Below are 24,733 nucleotides of genomic sequence, written 5' to 3' on the forward strand. Positions count from 1 at the left end.
TTAGTTAGGAACAGTAGAATACATTTTTTCTAACTAAATACTTCCAAAATTACTGACTTAAATCTACACTGTAACAAATATAAAAATTTTAGATGCACATTTTCTTGCACCATTCTTAGGAATTAAGTTAAAAACTGTCATATATGAGTTTTCAATAGATGGCATAAACATAAAAGTCTTATTTAACAAAAAACAACACAGAAATGTAAAATAACTTACTCTAATACAAAAAAAAAAGAAAAAAATGGCATTGCAAATTTCTTTGCATACAATAAATTACTATTACTTATGATTGTTAGGGTCTCAACCCTCATCATATGAACTCCTCCAGTCGTCTTTTTCTTTCATTTTTCATGACATTTGCTGATGATTATAATAGTACATTCATTTATATATTTGTGTGTGTGTGTGTGTGTGTGTGTGTGGAATATCTGAATACATGAATACCTGAATGAATATAATAGTACATTCATTTAAATATGGGTGTGCATGTTTATGGAATATCTGAATACATATGGGTGTCCTATATAGGCAGAAAGGCTAAGAACCTCTCAGATGGTAACAACATTGTGATTGATCAGCACCTCAGGAACAATATAGTTTTAATTATAATTAAATATCAGTACCAAGGAAATGAATGACTGTTGCCTATTCCACATGAAGTTGAGGAAAATTACCTTCAATTCTGATAAAGAATTTACTTTATAAACTACTCTGGTGCATATATACAAAGCGTGTTCAAAAAAAGATCGAACTTTTGCCATTAAGACTTTGTTCATTTTTCAACATTTTAAGCCCTTGTCCCCTTCAAAGTAGTCCTCCCCCCCCCCTCTACTGGCGATACACCATTCCTAACATTTCTTCCACTGTTGGAATGCTTTCCGGAACGCACTTTCTGTGATAGTGTGCAGTTTTCTCATCGCATTTTCCTGAATCTCCTCTGTGGTTTGGAAACAACGTCCTTGCAGAGTGGTTTTAAGTTTGGGAAAAAGGACAACTCTTTGTTTACCATCTGACCATATGGTACAAATTCATAATGGACAATGCCTTTCCAATTAAAAAACACAGCCAACATCACCCTGATTTTTGACCGATTCATCCATGCTTATTTGGTCAAGGAGACCCTTTTCCCACCCATTATAACAATTCCATCTTGGTTTCAACATCATAGCCATAAACCCATGTCTCATTTCCTTGAAGAGACATGTTTCATCACACGTTTTCTTCAAGCTCTTTCACTGTCACTAATCTGATGAACAGCTTGTGCATGTGTTCTCTTTAGCAGAGCTAACTTGATGACTAATGCTCATAGCAGAAGGGGCAAATGGCAGTTTGTTGTCAAAACCTGGCATTAGGCGCGCGCAGTAGCCATAGCGCATGCTCTGTGCTAATTGGTGTGCTATTTAAAAAGTTTGGTCTTTTTTTTTTTTTTTTTGAACACCCCTCGAATAAAATTGAAATATGACTAAATTTTTCATGAAATGAAAATGTATACTGAAATATTAATTAAAAAAACTTTAATTAATACCTTCCTATATTTTGGCAATGTTACATTGCCATCTTCTGGGAACATAAAACTGATATGTGCATGCAGGCACTAACAACAACAAGCAAATGAAGCTGAAGAAGGCAACTGGCATTGGTCCTAGAGTCCTAAATGTGACCCCTAGTTGACTAAATTGGGTTGTCTTGGCTGTTGGGCAAGCTTCCAGATTTGGGGCAGTCTCATGCATCCAAATTTGTTGAGCTTTAGGAAGTTTTTTTAGAGCTGAGGCTGATTCCAAGAACAATCTTTCATATTTATATTTGCTATGGTGTAGTAAAGTGGCTTTCTTCCAGCGTATTCTGTGGTGGGTATCTAGTGAAAGTCCGCAAGTCCTGAGTGGCTGCATTGATGAAAACGGATGTAGTCTTTATGTTCAGAAATTTTGATATTAGCTGTCCTGCCTACTTGGCCATAGCAGGACAGTTTACAGCTACAAGGGACCTGGTATACTCCAGGTAAGTCTAGGAGAAGTGGCTGGTCTTTGGTGGAGCGGATAAGGAATGCCAGTTTCTTATGTGGTTTGTAACAGGTAGTCGGGCCATATTTTTTTAGGATTTTTGTGACCTTTTCAGATGTGCCTTGGATATATGGAATGGTAATAGATTTAGTGTAATCTCTGTTAAGAAGGGGAAGAGGGGGGGGGTTATGGTTAACTGGTTTTAATATTTTCTGGATTTTTTAAGGATTATAGCCAGACAAAATGAGAGCTAGAGCCACTGGAGGACTGATTATCATGTGGTTCAGCAAGTAGGAGAATGATAGGAAAAGTGAATGGGGAGAGTATGAAATAAGCAGTTAGCTAATGAAGCCAAAAAGAATCCTACAGAGTTCTTTCGATATGTAGCCAGAAAAAGAAAGAATGATTATGGAAGGATGACATTGATTGGAGGAAATGGTATAAAGACAGCTGTTGCAGAATGTGTGGTGGAGATACTTAATGAGCAGTTCATAAAGATCTTTCAATCTTGTGAATGTGACTTCATAGAGAGATTGAGAGCAGTTGATGATGGGGAGGAGAGACTGACTGAAAGTCAGCAAGAGGTGTTTGGGGAGTTGAGTAAACTAGATGTAAATAAGGCTGTGGGACTTGATAATATATCACCGCATATTCTGAAGGAATGTGCCAGAGAGTTGACACCTGCCTTGACATATTTTTTTTAATACGAGTCTTGCACTTGGTCAAGTTCCTAAAGAGTGGTAGGAGGGCAAAATTGTGCCACTGCATAAAGGAGGTGATCGAACTCAAGCATCCAACTATAGGCCTATCTGTGTGTCAGGTGTTGTGGTTAAGTTGTTGGAGAAGCTTGTGAGAACTAGGATCCAGAATTAGGTTAACAACAATGGTATAATCTTTGATGGACAGCATGGATTTGCTAAAGGGAGGTCATGTTTTAGTAATCTACTTACTTATTACAATAAAGTGACTGCTTCCTTGGACAGAGGAGAAGGATACACAGTAATATACTTGGATTTTGCAAAAGCTTTTGATAGAGTACCTCACGATAAGTTGACAGTCAAACTAGAGCAGATGGGGTTGGATATTAGATTAGTGCATTGGATTGGAGACCGTCTATCTGATAGGTATCAACAAGTTGTGTATGGGGGTGCGATATCCAGGAAAAGGAAAGTCACTAGTGGAGTGCCTGAGGAGTCTGTTTTAGGGCCATTACTATTTAATTTGTATATTAATGATATTGGTGAAGATTTGGATGGAGATATTCAGTTGTTTGCAGATGATGCAAAGTTGAGACGAACCATAAAGAGTAGTGAAGATGTTGTGGCCTTGCAAGAAGACTTGAATAAATTGAGTGATTGGGCAAGCAAATGGGGATGCGAGTTCAATGTTGCAAAATGTAAGGTTTTAAAATTTGGAAAACAAAGATGGGATGCAGAATTTATGCTTGGTGAGAATATATTGTTGGAGGTAGAGGAAATAAGAGATCTGGGTTTGATAGTGGATAAGGATCTAAAATTTAGGGGACACATCGCCAAAATTGTGAAGACAACACAAAGACTTCTGGGAATGATGCGGAGGACACCGATGTGTAGAAGTAGGGAGATTCTTGTTCCATTGTATAAGGCTTTGATTAGGCCACACATGAACTATTGTGCCCAGATTTGGTCACCGAGTTTTCAGAAGGATGAAGAGATGTTGGAAAGGGTCCAAAGGAGACTGACTAAGGTAGTTTCTGATCGCTGGAATGTTGAGTATGAGGAAAGATTGAGAAGATGTAATTTGCAGAGTCTAGTGGAGAGAAGGAAGAGGGGGAGATATGATAGAGACCTACAAGTTGGTAAGGGGTTGTTATAAGATCAATGGTGGAGAAGTTCTACAGAGAATAGTGGGAGATCAGGGGAGAACCAGAGGTCATCCCTGGAAACTGTATAAAGAGGGTGTGAGTAGGGGAGTGAGAGGCAGGTTATTTTTTTGCAGAGTTGTGAATGATTGGAATGCCTTGCCTGAGAGTGTGGTGTCTGCAAGGAGTTTGAGCGTGTTTAAGACATGGTATGATGAGATGTGTGTGATAATAGGACCTCCCTGATGAGTATTTGACTCCATGAGGTCATGTTTAATAATAATAATGAGAAACTGGGAATAATAATAATTATTATTATCCATAAAGTCAAAGACTCATATAGTCCTTTTGTCATACATACAGCTCATCATACCTTGCTCTAAACACACTTAATTTCTCTGCAGACACAATGCTCTCAGGCAATGCATTCCAATCATTTCCCAACTTTCCATGCAAAAAACCTGCTTCTCACTCCTTTGCTCATATCCTCCTTAAACAGCTTCCAAGGACAACATTGTTCACCCCCCCCATAGCTCACATTTTATGAAAAACTTTTAATGTTAATATAACCATTTACTAACTTGTACATTCCTATCATATCACCACTCATCATCCTATCCACTAGACTCTGTGAACTGCATTTTCTCAATCTTTCTTCATATTCAACGTTCCAAATATAAGAAACTATTTTTATCAGTTGCCTCTAGACCTTCTCCAACATTTTCAAAACCAGGCGACGAAATCGGTATACATGTATGTAGCCTAATGAGAGCCTTATATGGAACCAGAATCCCCTTCCTTCTACAAGTCAGTGTGCTCCATATCATTGCCAGAACTAATTGTGTCATCCTTACAATTTTGACAATACGTCCACTAAATTTTAGATATCATCTGCCATCATCCCAAGATCTCTTATTTCCTCCATCTCCAACAATATTTCCCCAAAAAGTGTAAATTCTACATCCCATTTTTGCCTCCAAATTTTAAAACCTTACATTTTGCAACAACTGAATTGACATCCCTTCTCCTGTGGCTATTCACTCAGTATATTCAAGTCGTCTTGTAACATCAACATCAGATCTACTCCTCAAAATTTGTCCTAACATTGCATCACCTGCAAACAACTGTATATCCCCATTCATATCATCCCCAATATTATTCACATACAGGTTAAACAGCAATGGCCTGAAACAAACCCCTGAGGCACATCACTAGTGACTTTCCTCTTCTGAGATACTGCTTCCCCATACACAACATGTTGATACCTATAATACAGCTAATCAAAAATTCAACGAACTAGTCTAATGTCCAATTCTATCCGCACTAGTTTAATTATCAGTTTATCATGCAGTAAATTGAAGAGGTAGTTATGAATGGGAAAGTGAGTGGTATGAGTACAGAAAATGAGAGAAAGGGTGTGCAATAGGAGCAGGAAAACGAGGAGGCTCAGAGTGGACAGGGGTATACAGCGTGAGAAGGGTGGTGTTCAAAGAGGAGGTGAGAGCATGTGTAGACAGGAAAGGAATGGGATGACCTGGGATTGAGAGGAAATAGTTGGAATTGGGAAGGGTTCTAGAACGAATGGGCAGAAAGGGAAATGGCCCTAGGCGAGCATGGAGAGATCACATCGAGTGGGTGGTATTGGTGAAACTAGCTATAGATGCAGAAATTAGCTGTCGTGTTTGTATACAAATGCTAGAAGTATAAGAAACAAGGCAGATGAAACGGTTGCACTAATTTCGTCTGTTCACCCAAAGATTGTCAGAATAAGTGAGACATGGTTGGAAGAGGATGACATCCTGACAGGAATAGAGATGGAAGGGTATGATGTGTTTCATGAGGATAGAAGTGGTAAAAAGGGAGGGGAAGTGCTATTGATGATAGAGAAAGAGTTATGTCCATACGAAGTAGAGATGCAAGAGGGAAATAGTGCCAGTGGTTTTGAGGCAATGTGGTGTGAGATAGCGGTGAATGAAATCAAATATTTGGTTGGATGTTGTTAAGACAAGGTAATGTGGATGGTGGTGATGATGAAATGTATAATCAAATTAGCCAAGCAAATAAGTAAAGGGTGATCATAATGGCGATTTTAATTATGGCAATATAGACTGGAATGATGAGATAGCAACTGGAAGTAAAGAAAATGAGTTTCTTGAGTTTTTGAGGGATAACTACCTCAGACAGTATGTAACAGAGGGCATACGAGGATTGAAGGTCTTGGATTTGGTCATCTCATCAGAGGATGTAATTATAAATGAGGTGTCAAATCATCCACCAATTGGTGACAGTGACCATGAGGTGACTTCCTGGGTGGTTGCCAGCAGTGTGAGTACCTCTGTGAGAAAAGGGTATATGTGGAACTACAAGGGGGGGGGTGACTATGAAGAGCTCAGGGGACAGCTTGCGGGTGTAGCATGGAATGAGGAGTTAGCTGGAAAAGAGATCAATGCCGCTTGGAGGATTTTCTAATAACCATCTATCTAATAATGCAATGTCTAAATGTATTCTAAGGATGAGAGGTTAAATAAGGTAGGTGTGAGATGGATGAATAAGAGATTAAAGCATGTGATACAGAGAAAAAGGGCATTGTGGAGGCAGCATAAGAGAAGTGGAAATAACCAATTTCATGAGGTCTACAAAAACCAGGCAAGGAGGGTGACTTGGTTGGTGAGGGTAGCTAAAGAGAGGTATGAACAGTAGTTAGCAAATGATGCCAAAAAGAATCCTAAGTAGTTCTCTCACAGTGACAGTTGTCCTTATACCATTTCTCCAATCAATACTATCTTCTAATAATCTATTTTTTTTCTGGTTACATATTGAAAGAACTCCCTACAATTTTTTATTATTTTTTTTCTAGCTTCATTAGCTAACTGCTGCTCATAGTGGATGTTTAGTCGATCCTAAACCTTAGTGGATGTTTAGGCTGCTCATAGTCGCCTGCTTGCCTCTTCTTTGTCTTCCTCATAGAACTGATTATTACTACTGCTCTTATGTTGCCTCCATAATGCCTTTGTTCCATATTGCATGCTTAATCTGTTAATTCATCCATTTTACACCTACCTTATTTAATCTTTTTGACCTTTGGAATATATTCAGATATTGCTTCTATTATATTCAAGCACTGATCTCCTTTCAACCCAAATCCTCATTACATGGTACAGCTGAAGCTGTCTTCTGAGCTTCTCAATCACCAGCCTTGTAGTTCCACATATAACCTTTCCTCACGTGGTTGGCAACCACTCAGGTAATATCTTCATGGTCACTCTCACGAACTTGAGGGACATTTGACACCTCATTTATAATAACGTTCTCCGAAGAGATGATCAAATCTAACACCCTCAATTCTCGTGTGACCTCTATTGCATACAGCCTGAGGTAAGTGTCCTACAAAAATTCAACTAATTTTCTTTACTTTCAGTTGCTATTTCCCCATCCCAGACTATATTTGCCATAATTAAAATACCCATAATGATCATCCTTTTCCCATTTGCTTATACATTTTCTGGTCACTATCCTCCACATCATCACATCTATAGGAAAATCCAAAGAAGAATTTCATTCTACTTACCTCTATCTCACATCATACTGCTTCAAACCCACTACCACTGTGGGAGAGAAGTCTGGCCACACCTCCTCATGCCCCTCCCCCCCATAGATGTGATATCCTTTTAATGTATTGAATAGCTACAGTTTATTGTAATTTAGTTTATTTTTAAGTGGATTTTTGCAAAGAATTTTGTTCATGGTAGTTTTGCTGCAGCCAGTTTTCAGAAAGGTATTGCTGAAAACTTTTAATTCATGTTTAAATGTTTGTTCATTGGAGCAAATCTTCAAAGTCCTGTTTTTAGTGTGTTAACGACACCTAGTTTTTGTGTTGGGTAGTGATAAGAGTTTATGTGGATATATTGGCCAGTATGTGTAGGCTTACAGTAAACGGTGAAAGAAAGACTGCTGGAAGGAATAAGTGTGACAAGTGTATCGAGAAAAGGAAACGTGTTCTGACTTTCAATTTCATTTGTGAATTGTATGCATTTGTGTTATTTGTTTAGGTGGCTGAGGAAAGTGTCTAATGTCCTGGTAGCCATGGGGCCAGATAACGAAAACATTATCAACATATCTGAGCCAGACTTTGGTTTAAAGTATAAAAATCTAGAGCATGTTGCTCAAAAGCTTCCATATAAAAGTTGGCAATTTGGGGGAGGGGTGGAATAGTGGTGAGCCCATAGCTGAACTTTCTTATGTTTACGGGGGAAATGATAAGGCAACATCTGACACAAGCAGTGCAAAATTGCATACCAAGAGCTAAGCAAACAAGTACAGTAGGAGTGAGATGGGTGAACAGTGAAATCAAGCAAGCAGTGCAGAAAAAGAAGTTATTATGGAGGAGGTACAAGACAGTTTGCAGTGAACAGATGCATGAAGAATATAAACTGCAGGCCAGACAAGTGACAAGCAGAGATATTATTAACACCAGACCTCCATGGAGTCAAAAGACTCATAGTGGGAGGAACACTGTTATACACAAAGCCCAGCAAACGATGCTTTAAACTCATTCAGTGTACTTGGATTCATCACAATATCAGGCAACACATTATATTCACCAACCACTCTCCATGCAAAGAACCTGCTCACACACTTCTTCTACCCCTCTCCCCTTCTCCCATTCTACAAAAAAAAAAATTTCCTCCACATTAACTTGGCAACAACCCTTTATCAACTTAAATGCTTCAATCATATCTCCTCTCCTCCTCCTATCCACAAGGCTTTGCAAACTGCATTCCCTCAATCTGTCCTCATATCCCACATCCGAAAGACCAGAGGCCTAAAACAATGGAACCAGAATCTCTTTGTTATAGATCATAAGCAATTTGGTAAAACACAATCTCCCTTTAACCACGCTACTGGCCAGGATGTATATATACGTCCAAGTAAACATGGATGCGAAGTGCATATTAAAATTGTAATACCATTGATATTACTTTGAAATACATGATGGACATGAAGCATACGAGGATGCGTATTTGATCCGTAATGGCCGGTAAGGTGGTTAACAAACCAATGCTGAGAGCAACAAAGAATATCAGTGTTACCAACCCACTTTTGAATCCTATATCTCATCAACCTCTACAATACCTTAACTTCAGATATGCAGATCAGCTTATATTTGTTGCCTTAGCTTTATCACCACTTTTGAGAAGGTGAAATAATTTTGCCTTCCTTCCACTCCTTTGGAACTAGTGCTGTTGCAAGACTTTTATTAAACAAGCAAGCCAAGCAAGGCTGATGCTAACTTCTTGTAGGCATTCCCTTAAAATACATGGTAAAATGTCATCAATTCCTATTGCTTATTGGCATCTAGCTTACTTATTTCCTCATATATATACCTCTTGCTCGCCCACCATTAAGTCTTCTCTCATTTCATTTCCTATACATGACCTTCTGATTTCACGTTACGATGAAACACCTTGATGACTGCTCACTGAATACATTGACTATGTTCTCTGCAGCAGTTACCAATCTCTCGCTTTCATCCCTTAACTTCATCTTGCCTTAATAATTCTTCTTTCTACATGCCACATATAAAAAAGCTAGCGTGCCAAGAAAAATTCTAAATTTTTCTTGGCTGAATTTGCTAATTTTCATTTGTACTGCACTGTTGTTGACCTTACCAACTAGGTCACTCTCCTTACCTGCTCTTTATACTCTTCGTACAGCTGATTATTATCAATATTCAGCTTGTGCTGCCTCCGACCTGCTTTCTTCCAGATTTCATGTGTAATTCCCTCTTTCATCCATTTTACATCCACTTTATTTAGCCTTTAGACCTTTGGAATACATTCACCCACTGATGCTACTGTTCCCAAGCAGCATTTATTTCCTTATTGCTCAATTTCTTATTCCATGCTATAACTCACAGCTGTCTTCTAGGCTTGTCATAATCATCAGCTTTGAATGTCCACACATATCCTTTCCTCACCGATGTCTTCAATGGCTAGCTACAACTCAAGTGATCACTTCATGATCACTCTCACTAACTGGAGGAAAGTGTGAAATCCCACTCCCAATTACATCCTCAGATGAAATTATCAGTTCTAAAACTCTCAATCCTCACATGCCCTCCTTTACACACTGCCTGAGATAGTTGTCTCTCAGGAACTTGAAAAATTCATTTTCCAAATGCTATCGCTTCATTCCAGTATATACCACCATAATTAAAATCACACATAATAAATTTCCTTTCCTTGTTCACTAACCCAAGTTGGTTATACATTCCCTGGCCTACAGCAGCATTTAACTAAATATCTCTTCCTGTCAACCTCCAACCTCACACCACTGCTTCAAAATCATTGTCAGTCATTATTGGCTGAGAATGATTTTGAAGTCTACCTTGTCTACCTTACACGAACATAATTCCTCTGCTATTATCAGCAGCACTCCATTCCTTCCTTCTTGTCCTTTCCTATCCTGGAAGGGTACAGTGAAAAACACTGTACACTTCCATTTCTATTCTTGTTAGGATATCATCTTCATTCAACCATGTTTGACTTATTCCAATGATTTTGGGGAAAATACACTCAATCAGTGAAACATCATCTCTTATTTCTGATACTCCTGGCATTTGTAAATAAACACAGCAGTTCACTTTTAAGTCTGTAACCAGTCCTACCCAAGCCACTTGTTGGTGGTGATTTTCCCATCATACTTGCCCTTGTCCAATTACCTTTATTATCACTTACCACAAATATCAGTCTGAACTATGCCACTAACATCCTGATCTATTCCATTTTTATGCTGATCATCTCCATACATACATTCACTACTTCCAACATTATGATGTGGAAACACTAGAGAGGGTCCAAAGACAAAGTAATATTAGGACTCTGGAGTGTTGGTTATCCAGAGCAGTTGAGGAAATGTGGATTACAGAGTTTGCTGGATATGAGGAAAATAGATATGATGGAGACCTTCAAGTTAGTTAAGGGATTCTACTAGATTGATACAGAAGGAATTATAAAAGAGTGGATGTTAAGACGGGAAGAATGAGAGGCCATCCCTTTAAGTTATATAAGGATGTGGTGAAGAAGGGTGTGAAGAGTATGTTTTTTTTTTGTGGAGTATTGCTGGTGAGTGCAATGCATTACCAGAGTGCATTGTGAATGCAGATAGTGTAAATAATTTCAAAGTTCATTATGATAGACGTGCTGCTGGTTGAGTGGGCCTTCCTTGATGAGTCTATTGACTACAGAGGTTACTGTAATAATAATTATTTCCCTATATTCTCTTCAGTGAGCATTTGACCAAAATCACCTTTCAATAAGCATTCTTACTCTTATATGCCAAAGTGCAAAGAAATCAGTTTGACTTTTCATATTGCACTTCTTCCTTCTTCACTATGCTATCTTATACCTCTTCTTAATTTTACTCCTACCTTATTTATTAGCCTGATTCTTGGCATGGATATGTGCATTTCCTGTTTCAGGCTCTATTAATCTCTTTACAGCTAATCAGATGACACAAGTCAACTATGCAGCTTTCCATAATTATCCACTTGCTTTCATCATTCACAACTATATCCTAGGTTCACAACTCAAATGAACACTGAAACCTTGTGTTGTTTCGATTGCATTCTGTTTAAAACTATTATTACTTCATTACACTTTCATGGAGCAAAAAAACTCATTGCATCCTTGTTGCATACAATGCTCATCAAAACTTGACAAATTGTTTGCTGTTTTCATAATCTCAAAAGCCATCCATTTTCCTCACCAACCACGTGTCATCCAGAAAGTCTGATAACACCCTCATTATTGTACTTCAAGGGATGGTCTCTTGATTGAGCCCAGTTCCTCCCCTTCATCACCCCCACACTATGAAAATCGTGACGAGTCTTTTGACTCCATGGAGGCCTGAATAATAATAAAAAATCTCATTCCATATTAATTGACAGGATCACTTCTGAATTTTCTTTTATGTTTTACAAACCAGCACATTCAGTATGCTACGAAGGGAGTCTGGAAAGTTCTGATAAACACCTAGAACAAAAATGATATTAAAGCAACTAATATAACCACAAGAAAGAACACACACACAAACATAAAATTAATTAATTTTTGTTCTAGGAGTTTATTAGAACTTTCCAGACCCCTCCCCCCTTCCCTTGTACATTAGTGATCCTTCTGTCATAAGTTTTTTTTTTTTTTTTTGGTAGAGAAAAGGAGTATGGTTGTTGTGCCCTGGAAGTTCACTGGAAACAGATGAACTTAATTCATTTCCTGAATACACTACAGTGTCTTTATTTTCAGTATGGTAGTTACACTCCAGAAAATGCATGAAAATAAGCAGAAAAAAAATATACCATGATAGTAGCAAAAAAAATCAATCACATCACACCTTATTCTCAAATACATTTAAATAGAATTAATAAATGAAAGTTATGGACTGGATGGGGAGAAAAATTTATATACATATCTTACCTCTTACATTAAGAATTACATAATCTCTAGTTCTCCCAGCATTGTTAGAAGCTGTACAGATGTAGCGACCAGCATTATTTAGGGTGACATCTCTAATCCTGAAACAAAATATAACAAGTTAAAATATTTTGAATATATACATTTTTTTTTCTTGAAAAAAATAAAATAATAAAATTAGGAAAACAATAACAATGGCAAATCTGAAATCTTTAGAAATTTAAATATGCAAATGATCTCTAAATTTAAATATGTGGGTGGTCTGAAAAGTTCTCGGCCTCGACCATAAACGGCAACACTATTAGGAAGATTTTTTTTCTAAGTTGGTAAATCTGTCATAAGCATCCATGTGAAATTGCAAGTCATTCTATCAAGTAGTTTTTTTTTATACAGCTGTTGGAAGCAAAAGTGCTGTCTGTATCCCTTGAAATGGATAAAATTGAATATCATGTGAATATCATATAAACTTCTTTGTAAAAGAAGGTTTAATGCCAAAAGAAATTCATTCAAAGTTCATAAAAGTTTATGGGCACACTTCTCCTTCATTTTTGACAATTAAGAATTGGGCTGCCGAGTTTAAACATGATCATACCAGCCTTGAAGATGATCCATGTGAAGGATGTCCAAAAAGTGTAACACCGCCAGAAATCATTGATCAAGTGCATGATATGGTACTGGATGACCAGCAAGTCAAAGTGTATGAAATTGCTGAGACTATAGGCATTTCAAAAGAACGTGTAGGATATATTTTGCATGAAGAATTGCAAATGAAAAAGCTTTGGCAAGATGGGTGCCGCACTGATCAAAAATGCACTTACACGAAAATCTCTGAACAGTGCTTGGAGCGTTTTAACAAGAATAAAACTGATTTTGTGCATTGATTTGTTACTATGAATGGGACTTCGATTCACCGGTACACACCAGAATCCAAACAGCAGTCAAAACAGCGGGCAGAATCTGGTTGTTCAGCACCAAAGACGACAAGGTCATGGCATCAGCGTTTTGGGATACTAAAGGCATTTTGTTTATTAATTATCTTGAAAAGGGTAAAACAATAACTGGGGAATATTATTTGGATCTTTTAACCAGACTAGACAAAAAAATTTGTGAGAAAAGACCCAGTTTGCAGAAGAAAAAAAAAAAAATCATCTTTCATCAGGACAATGCACCTGCCCACAAAGGTGTTTTGCCAATGGGCAAATTAATGGATCAGCACTATGAATTGTTGGAACATCCACCCTATTCCCCAGATTTGGCTCCCTCTCACTTCTATCTCTTCCCAAAACTAAAAATCTTCCTTGCTGGTCAGTGTTTTTCTTCAAATCAAGAGGTGATTGCAGCTGTAGAGGGGTATTTTGCAGATCTTACTGAGAACCACTAGAGGGATGGGATAATGTTGCTGGAGTAACGCTGGAATAAATGTATTAATCTTAAGGGTGATTATGTTGAAAAATAAAAATAATTTTGAAATTATAAATTCGTTTTTTCATTGTTAGGCTGAGAACTTTTTAGATCACCCATGTATGTAAAAATCTCTGAAATCTTCACATATTTATTCCTCCCAGTTATTTGGTATTCACCCTTAAGGGACTCCTTATTTCATTTAACCATGATGTTAGCTAAACAAAAGTCATGGGAAGACTTTGGTTAGAATAGAGAAGGTAAATGTCAGGAAAATGGCAAAATGTTCGAAAAGTTATTGAAAAAGCTTAGAAATGGAGGAAAGAGTACTGTAAATTTAATCAAAAATGATAAAGATGACATGAAAACTGAAGAGAAGGATATCTTAGATGTCTGGAATAATTACTTTGAAAAACTATTAGATGAAAAAAGCATGGCAGAAAACTATTATTTTTCAGGAGTTACATAAACAGAAGTACGTATTATTATTACGTAACACCACCTCCAGGGAGTCCAAAGACTCATCGAGGGAGTGCTTCCACTTTACAGCTCTCCGCCTACACCATCCCACCAACTACAACTACCTTCATCATCTACACTAATACCACCTACCATCACCACTAGCATTTTTACATACAATCACAAACATCCATGCCCACAGAGGGATTCGAACCCACCGCCTTTTGGCTGGAGAGCGGATAAGCTAACCACTCGGCAATTATTATTATTAGACACCTCCAGGGAGTCCTAAGACTCATTGAGGGAGAGCACCAACTCTCGATCTCCACCACTCAACCTCATCCACAAACTGTCTCATCTACACCAACCCCATCTACTGTCAGCCATTACCACTATTATTTTCACAGACAATCAAAAACATCCATGCCCACGGCGGGATTCGAACCCGCAGCCTTTTGTCTGGAGAGCGGATACGCTAACCACTCGGCCAACCAGGCCGGCAATACTTTGGTTTATGCAACTCTTGAAGGTTTTGAAATTTTGAAAGCCATCGAAAACTTGCAATGTGTAAAGGCAGCTGGAGTAGATGATGTTCAACTGGAAATGCTCAAATATGGAGGTATAAAACTTTAGCAATGGCTATACTGCATAATTCAGGTCCTCTGACAAGCTGGTCAGAGGATCGAATTCCAGATGACTGGAATAGATCTCTCATAATTTCTATATATATAAAAAAAAGGCAAACACAGCAAGATAGGGTGATGATTCTAAGTGATGATGGTTTGAAAAACAAGAGAGTAAAAGCGACTCGAGAAGTTTAGTGGGGAGCTTAGAGCTTCCTTCAGGGTTTCCACAAAGAAAGGAAGTAGATTTCTACATATTAAGCGAATGATTTTTTTATAATAAAGCAAGAAAAGTTTCCATTGCATGTTAATTAAAAAATTAATTGCACTTTCTAATTTTTTTTTAACCTCCCAAATGGCTAGGACATCTATAGATGTCCAGCTAAATCTGGATACGTTTCAGACCCCTGTAGAACATGGAAAAGAAGTGCAATTTGACCGTTATGTCATTTAAAAGATGTTATAATGTGTTATTATATTAGATGTTATAATGGCAAAAATAGTAATAAAAAATCATTTGCACTTTCTTTTTAAAACACAAAGAAAGAACATTGTAAATTCACCCAATGAAAAAGAAAATACTACATATTTTCTTCTGTTATTGATTTTTTTTTCTTGTAGTACAAAGAAGAAATCACTGCACATAACATGGGAGAATGCAAGAGAGCAAAAATCTGTGAATTGATTACGTTTTAACTAATAAAGAAATCATGTCAGAAAAAATTATTTATGTAAGAGTTCTAACATCAGCAGATATAACAACATTTTCTTCTAGTTTAGATATATTGACATGTTCAAGTAGCTAAACCTTTGCTACTATTTTACACTAAAATGAATAGGCATGTTCCCAAAGTGATTTATGTTTGTAAGAGTTGTCTTGCAAACAATTTATAAAATAAATTCTCTGAAATATCTGAGTAATGAACAGGTCTAACTCCCCCCCCCCCCCCACACACACAAAAAAGGAAGATAATGTAACAAATATACTCATTTTTTTTTTAAATAATTCAAATCCTCTTTTTCAAGATAACTGTATATAAATGAGAGCCTGTGTAGCTCAATGGATGTGGCATTTGCACACCATGGCATTGGCTGCACGAAGGAAGACTTGATTTCGAGTCTAGTCAGCGACTAGAGGAAATTTTTCTAAGCCTTTTTAGAAAACCTAGAACAGCTGATATTAGATTGCAAAGAAATAGTACAGAATGAGAAGCTCCACAGTACAATAATATTGTTGCCTTTTGTTATTGTACTTCACAGTACAATAACATTAAGAACTTATTTTTGTCAAACGGTAAAATGAAGTAATAGATTTTTAATACTGTCTGGAAAAGCTTTCAAACCTGTAGAAATTTAGAGTAGTTATGTAATTGTGTTCCATGAGAGGATAAAGGGGAGGGAAGCATTGGAAAATCTTCAAAATGAGCATAAATTTTGAATCATTCCATAATATGATATCTTTCATACTATGTTTTCAACATATCTACGGTGGTTACGTACTGGATATTATCATAACTTGCATCTTACAAAAAAGTCGAAGGTGAGAGTCCCTGCTAAAATATCATTGGATATAAATTTTTGATACTAAAAAGACTCACAATTGGAAACCGAGTAATGCAATTTAACATAATTTGTTATTCCTAAATCACTTAGGGAATTGAACAACGTAGATCCGAATATAAATTAAATTATACTTTAATAAATATTTCGGCAACGTCATGTTGCCATTTTCAAAAGGAACTTACAAAAAAGGCACGTGCACGCAGGCACTACAACACAGTAACTGAGAATGAAGATATGAAGCTATCGTTCTCCTAGAAGTCCTGATGGTGCCCTCTAGTGGGCTAAGTAGGTGTTCTTGGCCATTGGGCTGAAGGTCTGCTGATGTATGCCTCCCAAATTTGGGGCAGTCGCATACAACCAAATTTGTTGAGGTTTGGGGAGTTTCTTAGGAATGAGGCTGATTCCATAAATAGTCTTTCGAATTTGTATTTGCTATGGTGTATTACTGTAGCTTTCTTCCACCGTATTCTGTGGCACGTATCCAGAACATAGTCTGCAAGACCAGAATGGCTGTCTGCCTCTACTCTTTTCACAGTTAATTTATCCTCTTTAAAAATAATAAAAAAGGAAAAATTGGAAATAGACAAGAAAAAGTGCATATGGAGAGGTGCTTAATGAAACAGATTATTTTGTGATTTAGTGATTTAGAAATGCATAACCAAAGTATAAGCCTGTCTATGAGAATCAACATTTGTTATTCATAAAAACAAAACAAAAAAATCATTTCTAAAACTGAAATGTGATAATCCATATAATGGTATTTTGCTACAAAAGAAAGCAAAAGGTCATCATATTTATTTCAATAAATGTTATTTAAAAATATAAATATCTGACATATTTTCAATGCAAACAAACATTTTGAAAATATGCAAAAAAAAATGCTTCTATAATGTCAGTAAAGTGAAGTGTTGTTCCATTGCACTGATTTGAAGAATAAAATATAGCAAATTTACTATTACTAAATAGATTCATTGCAAAGAGATCGGTGGTCATTTCAGGAATGATTAGTTTCGCACATGTGAAATTGATTTCGATTTTTGGGAAGAGACACAATAAATCAATTGTGAGGCAAAAAAAAAAGTCAAATATCTTAGGACAGTAAAGGAAATTCCAAGTAACACAGTACTCTTAAAGACAGGTGACACAAAGGTCACTCACTAACAGTTAATCCACTAATGGCTCTAAAATAGCCTTAAGGGATTAACGGCAGAGGAAGGTAATGGCATGATAAAAGATAGAATGCTGATGAAGTTTTGATCCATGAAAAAAGTTGGGTGGTCTGGCTATTTCATCTACCTCAGCTGGGAATTAATTTAAATGGAGTGTCATATAAAAGAAATTTTATTTTATTATTATTAGACACTTCCAGGGAGTCCAAAGACTCATTGAGGGAGGGCACCTGCTCCACAACTCTGCCTCTGCCACTCAATCCACCAACTGACTGCAACTACACCAACGCCATATACCACTACTAGTATTTCCAAAGACAATCACAAACATCCATGCTCATGGCAGGATTCGAACCCACAGCCTTTTGGCTAGAAAGTGGATACACTAGCCACTCGGCCAGGCTGGTTTTTCAGTACAGAAAACATGGGAAAATTTAGTTAACATGTTAATGGTAACTTTTAAAGCACAGAGTATATTTACCAGAGCTCATTATTTATGATTCTAGCATTTTCTGGTAATGGTCCACCATCTTTGGTCCAGTCCAAAGTTGGAACAGGTGATCCCGTAACAGGACATTTAAGTTCAATATTTGATCCCACAAATGCTGTTTCTTCTTTTCTAATGAAGTCAATTATAGGTTCCTCTGAAAATATAACAGAATTTAATATGAATCTGTAATTACCTAATGATAATCACACATAAAACTTTTCATTTGAACAATATACAAAATCAATCATCTTGAAATTAATTAAGAGCAACACTTAAATATTTTAGCTGTTTCATACAGAACACATTATGCATACTTCAGAAACAAACCCTATTTCTAATTAATAAAAGAATTATTCATAAATAGAACCACATGCTTTAAAGGTAGACCGATCTGATCTCATAAGCTGAATTGATAATGAATTAATGTTAGATGCCACTAAATAATCTGAAAATGTAAGTTCCCATGCAAATTTAAAACAAATTATACTCAGCATTCTTATAAATGCACTTTCACATATATATTTTCATACATCTCTAATCTTTTTACAAATTCAAATGATATGCACAAAGACTGAATCATTTTTATTTATATCATCATCAGTTCATGATGATGATGATATAAATTATTAATCACCTTAAGGGGTACATAACACACTATGATAGTGCAAGTAATGCCGAATAATGTGATACTACTGACCATGACACATATGATTTTCTGAGGTATGGGATTTTTCAGTTGAAAAGAGTGCAGTTTCATACCACCTATTAATGATAGGAGCTCATTTCAAGTGAGCATGGGAATGGCAACCTGAGATGCCTGATGCTGGACAAAGCCTTACTTCACATAATATACATTGGTTACATTATCTGTGGACTGGTCCCTTCTCTCTCCCCTTTTCATCTTGCTCCATCCCCCTAATGATGCTAGAGTCTCAACTTTCTTCTTCAATACAGTGGGAATCTGCCTTATCACCCAATATTTAACCTTACCTAAGCAGGCTGTCCCACAAAGAGGCTTGCTCAGCAAGAAAGAAAGGATTATACCAAAACCCACTCAAATAATGGATAATAAATAAAAAGGAGACTGTATAGCCCAAGGCCATAATGGACATATAAATGCAAGAATGCGAGTCTCAACCATATGATTGACAGGACTTAAACCCTTTGGGGGAGGTCTACTGTTGATGTGAAACTCGGGAAACGCTATAACAAAAGACCATAATATATAATTATTTAAATAAAGGGGATATTAAATCCCACATTGTTTTAAAACTGAAGAAGAAACTCAAAGATTGGAATCGGAGAGTTTCATGCTGGATATAGTAAACTATAGAGTATCAGCGATCACTAGCGTGAGCTAATGCAAGTGACCCTAATACGTAGTCAATACCGGACAACTCGAAGCAAAGGTGGTAAAGTTCTGATCACTATTCTTAGGTATTTTCCATAATGTAAAAATACATTTCCTACGAAATATATGCTGTTATTACATTATGGAGGGAGGTCACTACCTAGACCAGTTTCAGCCTTTTTTTGAGGCTTCATCGGTGAGTAGCTAGACCAATTAATACCAAAGTGCATAGCGAAAAGAACTTACATACTCTGCTATACGAGTTTCCAAACAGGTGCAACCATTAAGTTACTTAAATATAAAGAGCTAATAAGCTTCATTTCGGCGATATAAACATTATTTAAATAAAGGGGATATTAAATCCCACTATATATTAAATCCCATTATATATTAAATAATATATAATGGGATTTAATAATATTAATATATTAATATAATAATAATAATATTAATAACAAAAATTATGTGTACCTACAATCATAGGTCAATATTATGACAAACAAAAACTAGAAGAGTTATTACTAGAACCAGAAAACATATAATGGGACATCACTGGATTGAGTAAAACTTGGAGATGTGAAAATACTAGTAATCTAAAGAATGGGCATCTATAGCTATGGTGACAATCCAAGATCCCAGAAAATATTGGCTTCCTAATTAACCACTCCATAAAATACATCATAAACACGATTGCAGAATTCTATATCTTAGAATCAACAGACACTACAAATTAAAGAATTATACAAGTTTATGCGCCGACCTCAGATTATCACAAAATAAGAAATAGCTGCATTTTATAAAGCACTAGACCCACTACTAAATAACAATAACACATTCTTTACAATTTTGATAGGAGACTAATGCTGAAGCAAGTGAAAGTGATGCACATCTAGCAGCAAATGGAAAATATGGAATGGGCCAGAGGAATGAAAATGGAGAAAGATTGATCAAATTTGTGAAAGCAGCGGTCTCTGTATAATGAATACCTTCTTAAAATTATTATTATTATTCAACCTTCATGGAGTCAAGAGACTCATCATGGGAGGAAACACAAAGTCTATCATACCACTCCTTGAACTCACTGACCGTTCTTGCTCTCACTACTATCAGGCAATGCATTCCATGGTTCAACCTCCCTCCTTGCAAAGAAACAACTCCTCATCCTCTTGCTCACAGCTTCCATCCATAATTCCCAGGGATAGCTCCTTGTCATTGTTCCTTCCCGTTGTTCCACTAAGCGAAAGAACTCCTAGTGTCCACCCTGTAACTGCCTGTCAACATTTTAAAAGTCTCAATTATATCATCTCTCCTTCTTCTATCCAGCAAACTCTGCAGTCCACATTCCCTCAATCGATCCTCATAACTAACATTGTATAGTCCTGAAACCGTCTTTGTTATCTGCCTCTACTCTTTTCACAGTTAATTTATCCTCTTTAAAAATAATAAAAAAGGAAAAATTGGAAATGGACAAGAAAAAGTGCATATGGAGAGGTACTTAATGAAACAGATTATTTTAACCAACAGATAATATATAGTCTGAGGCAGAAAGATAATAATTAAGATTAATATAATAAGTGAGATTAACGAGATTAATAAGCAAGATTAGTGAGATCAAAAATTGCTATCAACAAAAGATGGGGGGGAGAGGGAGAGAGAGAAAAATCTGATTAAAAATACACGTCTGAATCAAAAAAATTAGAGTCAGAGAAAATGTGTTGAATGATTTGCAATTCTAATTTATTGCATAGAAAATAATTATTACCAAATATGAATTAGCATCATCTAAATCTACTTACTTTGTAGATTATATAACCATATAAATGCATAAAAATGTAGTATAAATTATAAGAAAAATGTTATTTGAAACTGTCATTCACAAAATTAGAATAATTTTAAACATGGTTTAAAATATTACAATATTTCCAAATTTTTCTGATTGGTTTTGAGGAAAGCATAGAAATAGCATATATTTCAGTAGCCAGGGGACTGACTTGAGTGTGAGGAATTGTTTGCGCACGGATTTCAGTTAATTATTTGCTAAACATGGGTCGGACGAGTGACATATCAGAAGCTAGGAAGTTTTGTGTGGTATCTCTGCACAAAGAAGGCCAAACTCAACAGTTTATAACTAATGAATTGAAATGTTCTTAAGCAAGCATGAGTACAGTATTGAGACAGTATTCTTATAACCAGAGTTTTCAAAATAATCACTGCAATAGCGGTCGAAAGGTAATAACTACAAAACTAGGTGTGAATATGTCTAAATCTATAATGCTGAGACAACTTCATAAATTGGGTTTTAAATCAATGTGTGCCTAAGATGAAGCCACTTATGATTTCTAAGCAAAAGGCTGCTAGAGTACAATGGTGTTAGCAAAGACTGTTGAGGGGGGGGGGGAATCAAGAGGACTGAAAAAAAAAGGTACTTTTTAGCAATGAAAGTATGTTTTGTGTCCCATGATAATCAAGGGATGTGTTTCGTGTCTTAAGCAAGAAGCATTTGATAAAGAATGAATGAACTTCATAAATTGGGAAATTTTTAACCTCTGTCATGGTATGGGGCTTGTATGACTGTAGAGAGTCCAGGCAGGCTGTGTATTGGATACAGAAGAGTCAATTCCAAAGTGTGCCAAGAAATTCTTGAGTACTTTATGCTACCGGCATTGGAAGATTTATGCGATGGTGATTTCCTTTTTCAGCAAGATTCAGCTTCTTGTCACTCTTCCAAGACCACTACTAGATGGCTGAAAGAAAGGCAAATCAGTGTAATTTCTTGGCTGGCAAACTCACCAGATTTAAACTTCATTGAGAATTTGTAAGGAATTATGAAGAAACATCTTTAAGAAGTTGTCCCAAGAGACAAAACTGAAACTTGTTTCTAGTCTTGCAGACCATATGGGCATATTTTGATTCAAAAAAAGACTGGGAACCACTAGTAAATGTTATGTCCAACTATTTACAAATGGTCATAAAAGCTATGGGAGATGCAACAAAGTACAAATTATCATGTTGTTTCCCTTCGACTGTAATTTTTGTGCATTTTTTTTGCATTATTCTAATATTTTGAACCACATAAAAATTTTTTCTAATTTTGTGAATATTTTCAAATTTCAGTTTTCTTATAATTTATATTACATTTTTATTTATATGGTTATATAATCTACAAAGTACGTAGATTTAGATGATTCTAATTCATATACTTGGTAATAATTATTTTCTATGCAATAAATTAGAATTACAAATCATTCAAAATGTTTTTTTTTTTATTATTCTAATTTTTTTTGATTTGGAGGTGTGAAGGCTCTACTAATTTACCAGATCCAGAAAAAAAAAAAAAAAAAAAAAAAAAAAAGTTTTATAATATTGATATGAATGAAGACTCGGATAAAAACTACCAAATAATAACAGATCCTACTAAATAAACTTTTATTGCTCAGGACCTCATGGAGTGATAGGATTCACTGTGGGAGGCTCTTGTCAGACAACACAAACTTTATCTTAGAATTCCTTAAAATCCTTTGCCATTCAAGCAGTCCTCACCTATCCAGCAATGTATTTTATGCAATGTATTCTATTGCATGGAGAGTGGCCCAACCACTCTCCATGCAAAAAAGCCACTTCTCACTCTCTTCCTCATCACTTCCAGGGATGGACCCCTTGCTTCCACTCTTTCATTTTTTATTCTACCATCTCCACAGTGTCACTCCTAAAACAGATATTTCAACTATTGAAAAAACCCTTTAACAGTAAATAACTCGATCACATCACCTCTTGGTCTTCTATCGATTAAACTCTGCAGTCCATATGCGTTCCATCAATCCACATAATTAACATTGTACAGAACTGATATCAGTTTTGTTATATGCCTCTACACCCTCTTCAAGATTAATTATATCCTTCAAATACTGTAGACCAGATCAGCACAATAGTTTCAAGACAATTATCCTCCTAACATATACTAAAATATTAATTATAAAAAAAAATAATTAGTACTTTCCTATATTTCAGCAATGTTACATTGCCATCTTCAGGGATCACAAAAAACAATTATATGTGCATGCAGGCACTTACATTGGCCAAATAAGACTGAAGAAACGCAACTGAAGTTGAGCCCTAGCATCCTTAATGGCTGCCCCTAACGGGTTGAATTGGGTAGGCTTGGCCATCGGGGCTGAAGATCTTAGGATGTATGCTTCCCAAATTTAGGGCAATCTCATGCACACAAATTTGTTGAGATTTAGAAAGTTTTTCAGAACTGGGGAAGTTTTGAGCAATAGCCTTTCATATTTGTATTTGCTGCAGTGTAATAGAGTGGCCTTCTTCCAGTGTATTCAGTAGTGGGCATGCAAAGCATGGTCAGCAAGTCCTGAGTAGCTGTATTGGTGGAACCAGATGTAGTCCTTGTGTTCAGAAATTCTGATATTAGCTGCTCAGCCTGTTTGACCATCGTAGAACAGTTTGCAACTGCAAAGGACCTGGTAGATCTAGGGAATGTGGCTGGTCTTTAGAGGAGCAGAAAAGAGATGCCAATTTCTTATGTGCTCTGCAAATGGTTGTAAGGTTGTATTTTGGATTTTTGTAGATTTTTTGGATGTGCCTGGGTATGTGGAAGATCCTAGTGATAGATCTTGAGTAATCTCTGTTCTGAGGGAAGGGGGGGGGGGGAGTGGAAGAGGGATTGCATTTACAGGGTTAGAATATTTTTTAGGATTTTTTGGGGGGGATTGTAGCCATTGGCTAAGAAAACATTGAGGATATGGTCAAGTTAAGTAGTTAAGGCACTCTTATCAGAACTGATTAATTTTGCCCTGTTATATAGTGTTTTTATAATCCCATACTGTTGGGAGGGGAGAGTGTATGTATGTATCTACCTGTATATAGATTTTTCTGTTAACAGAATGGGCTTCTTCAGCTTCATTTGTCCAGTGTTAGTGCCTGCGTACACATTGTTTTTTGCGATCCCTGAAGATGCAATGTAACATTGCCAAAATATAGGAAAGTATTCAAGTTTTTTTATAATTAATATTTTAGTATATGTTGTTATTTCATAAAAATAATTATGAGTAACCTACATAAGGACAAGTAATCAGAATGGGATAGTTAGAATAACACATCAAGATAGGGGTGGGACAAAGGGACCTCTGCATTTCATGTATACTAATGCCAGGAGTATTAGGAAAAAGAAAAAAGAATTTTTGGCCTTGGTTGGCTGTTCCTGGCCACAGGTTATTGGCATTAGTGAAGCATGGCTGACAGAAGATGATATAGAATCTGTAGGTTATAATGTGTTTAGGAGGAACAGAGAGAATAAAATAGGGGGAGGAGTGTTATTGATGATAGCTGATGAACTGCAGCCAAGGGGA

General features: G+C 36.4%; 1 protein-coding gene across 6 annotated transcripts in view; it reads right to left on the reverse strand.

Moving 5' to 3' along the window:
- The window catches only part of LOC150109418 (basement membrane-specific heparan sulfate proteoglycan core protein-like), a 1,783,738-nt gene that overhangs the window by 282,240 nt on the left and 1,476,765 nt on the right, over positions 1-24,733 (reverse strand). For all 6 annotated transcript variants that reach the window (XM_090413063.1, XM_090413041.1, XM_090413033.1 and 3 more), the window contains 2 exons: positions 18,011-18,173; positions 12,318-12,415 (listed from right to left, as the gene is read on the reverse strand). In XM_090413063.1, the coding sequence (XP_090269189.1) occupies positions 12,318-12,415; positions 18,011-18,173 (261 nt within the window). The remainder of the gene's footprint in view (positions 1-12,317; positions 12,416-18,010; positions 18,174-24,733) is intronic.

The sequence above is a fragment of the Typopeltis vanoorti genome, chromosome 2 (genome assembly GCF_054136105.1).
Source record: "Typopeltis vanoorti isolate ZY-2024b chromosome 2, IOZ_Tvanoo_1.0, whole genome shotgun sequence".
Lineage (NCBI taxonomy): Eukaryota > Metazoa > Arthropoda > Arachnida > Uropygi > Thelyphonidae > Typopeltis > Typopeltis vanoorti.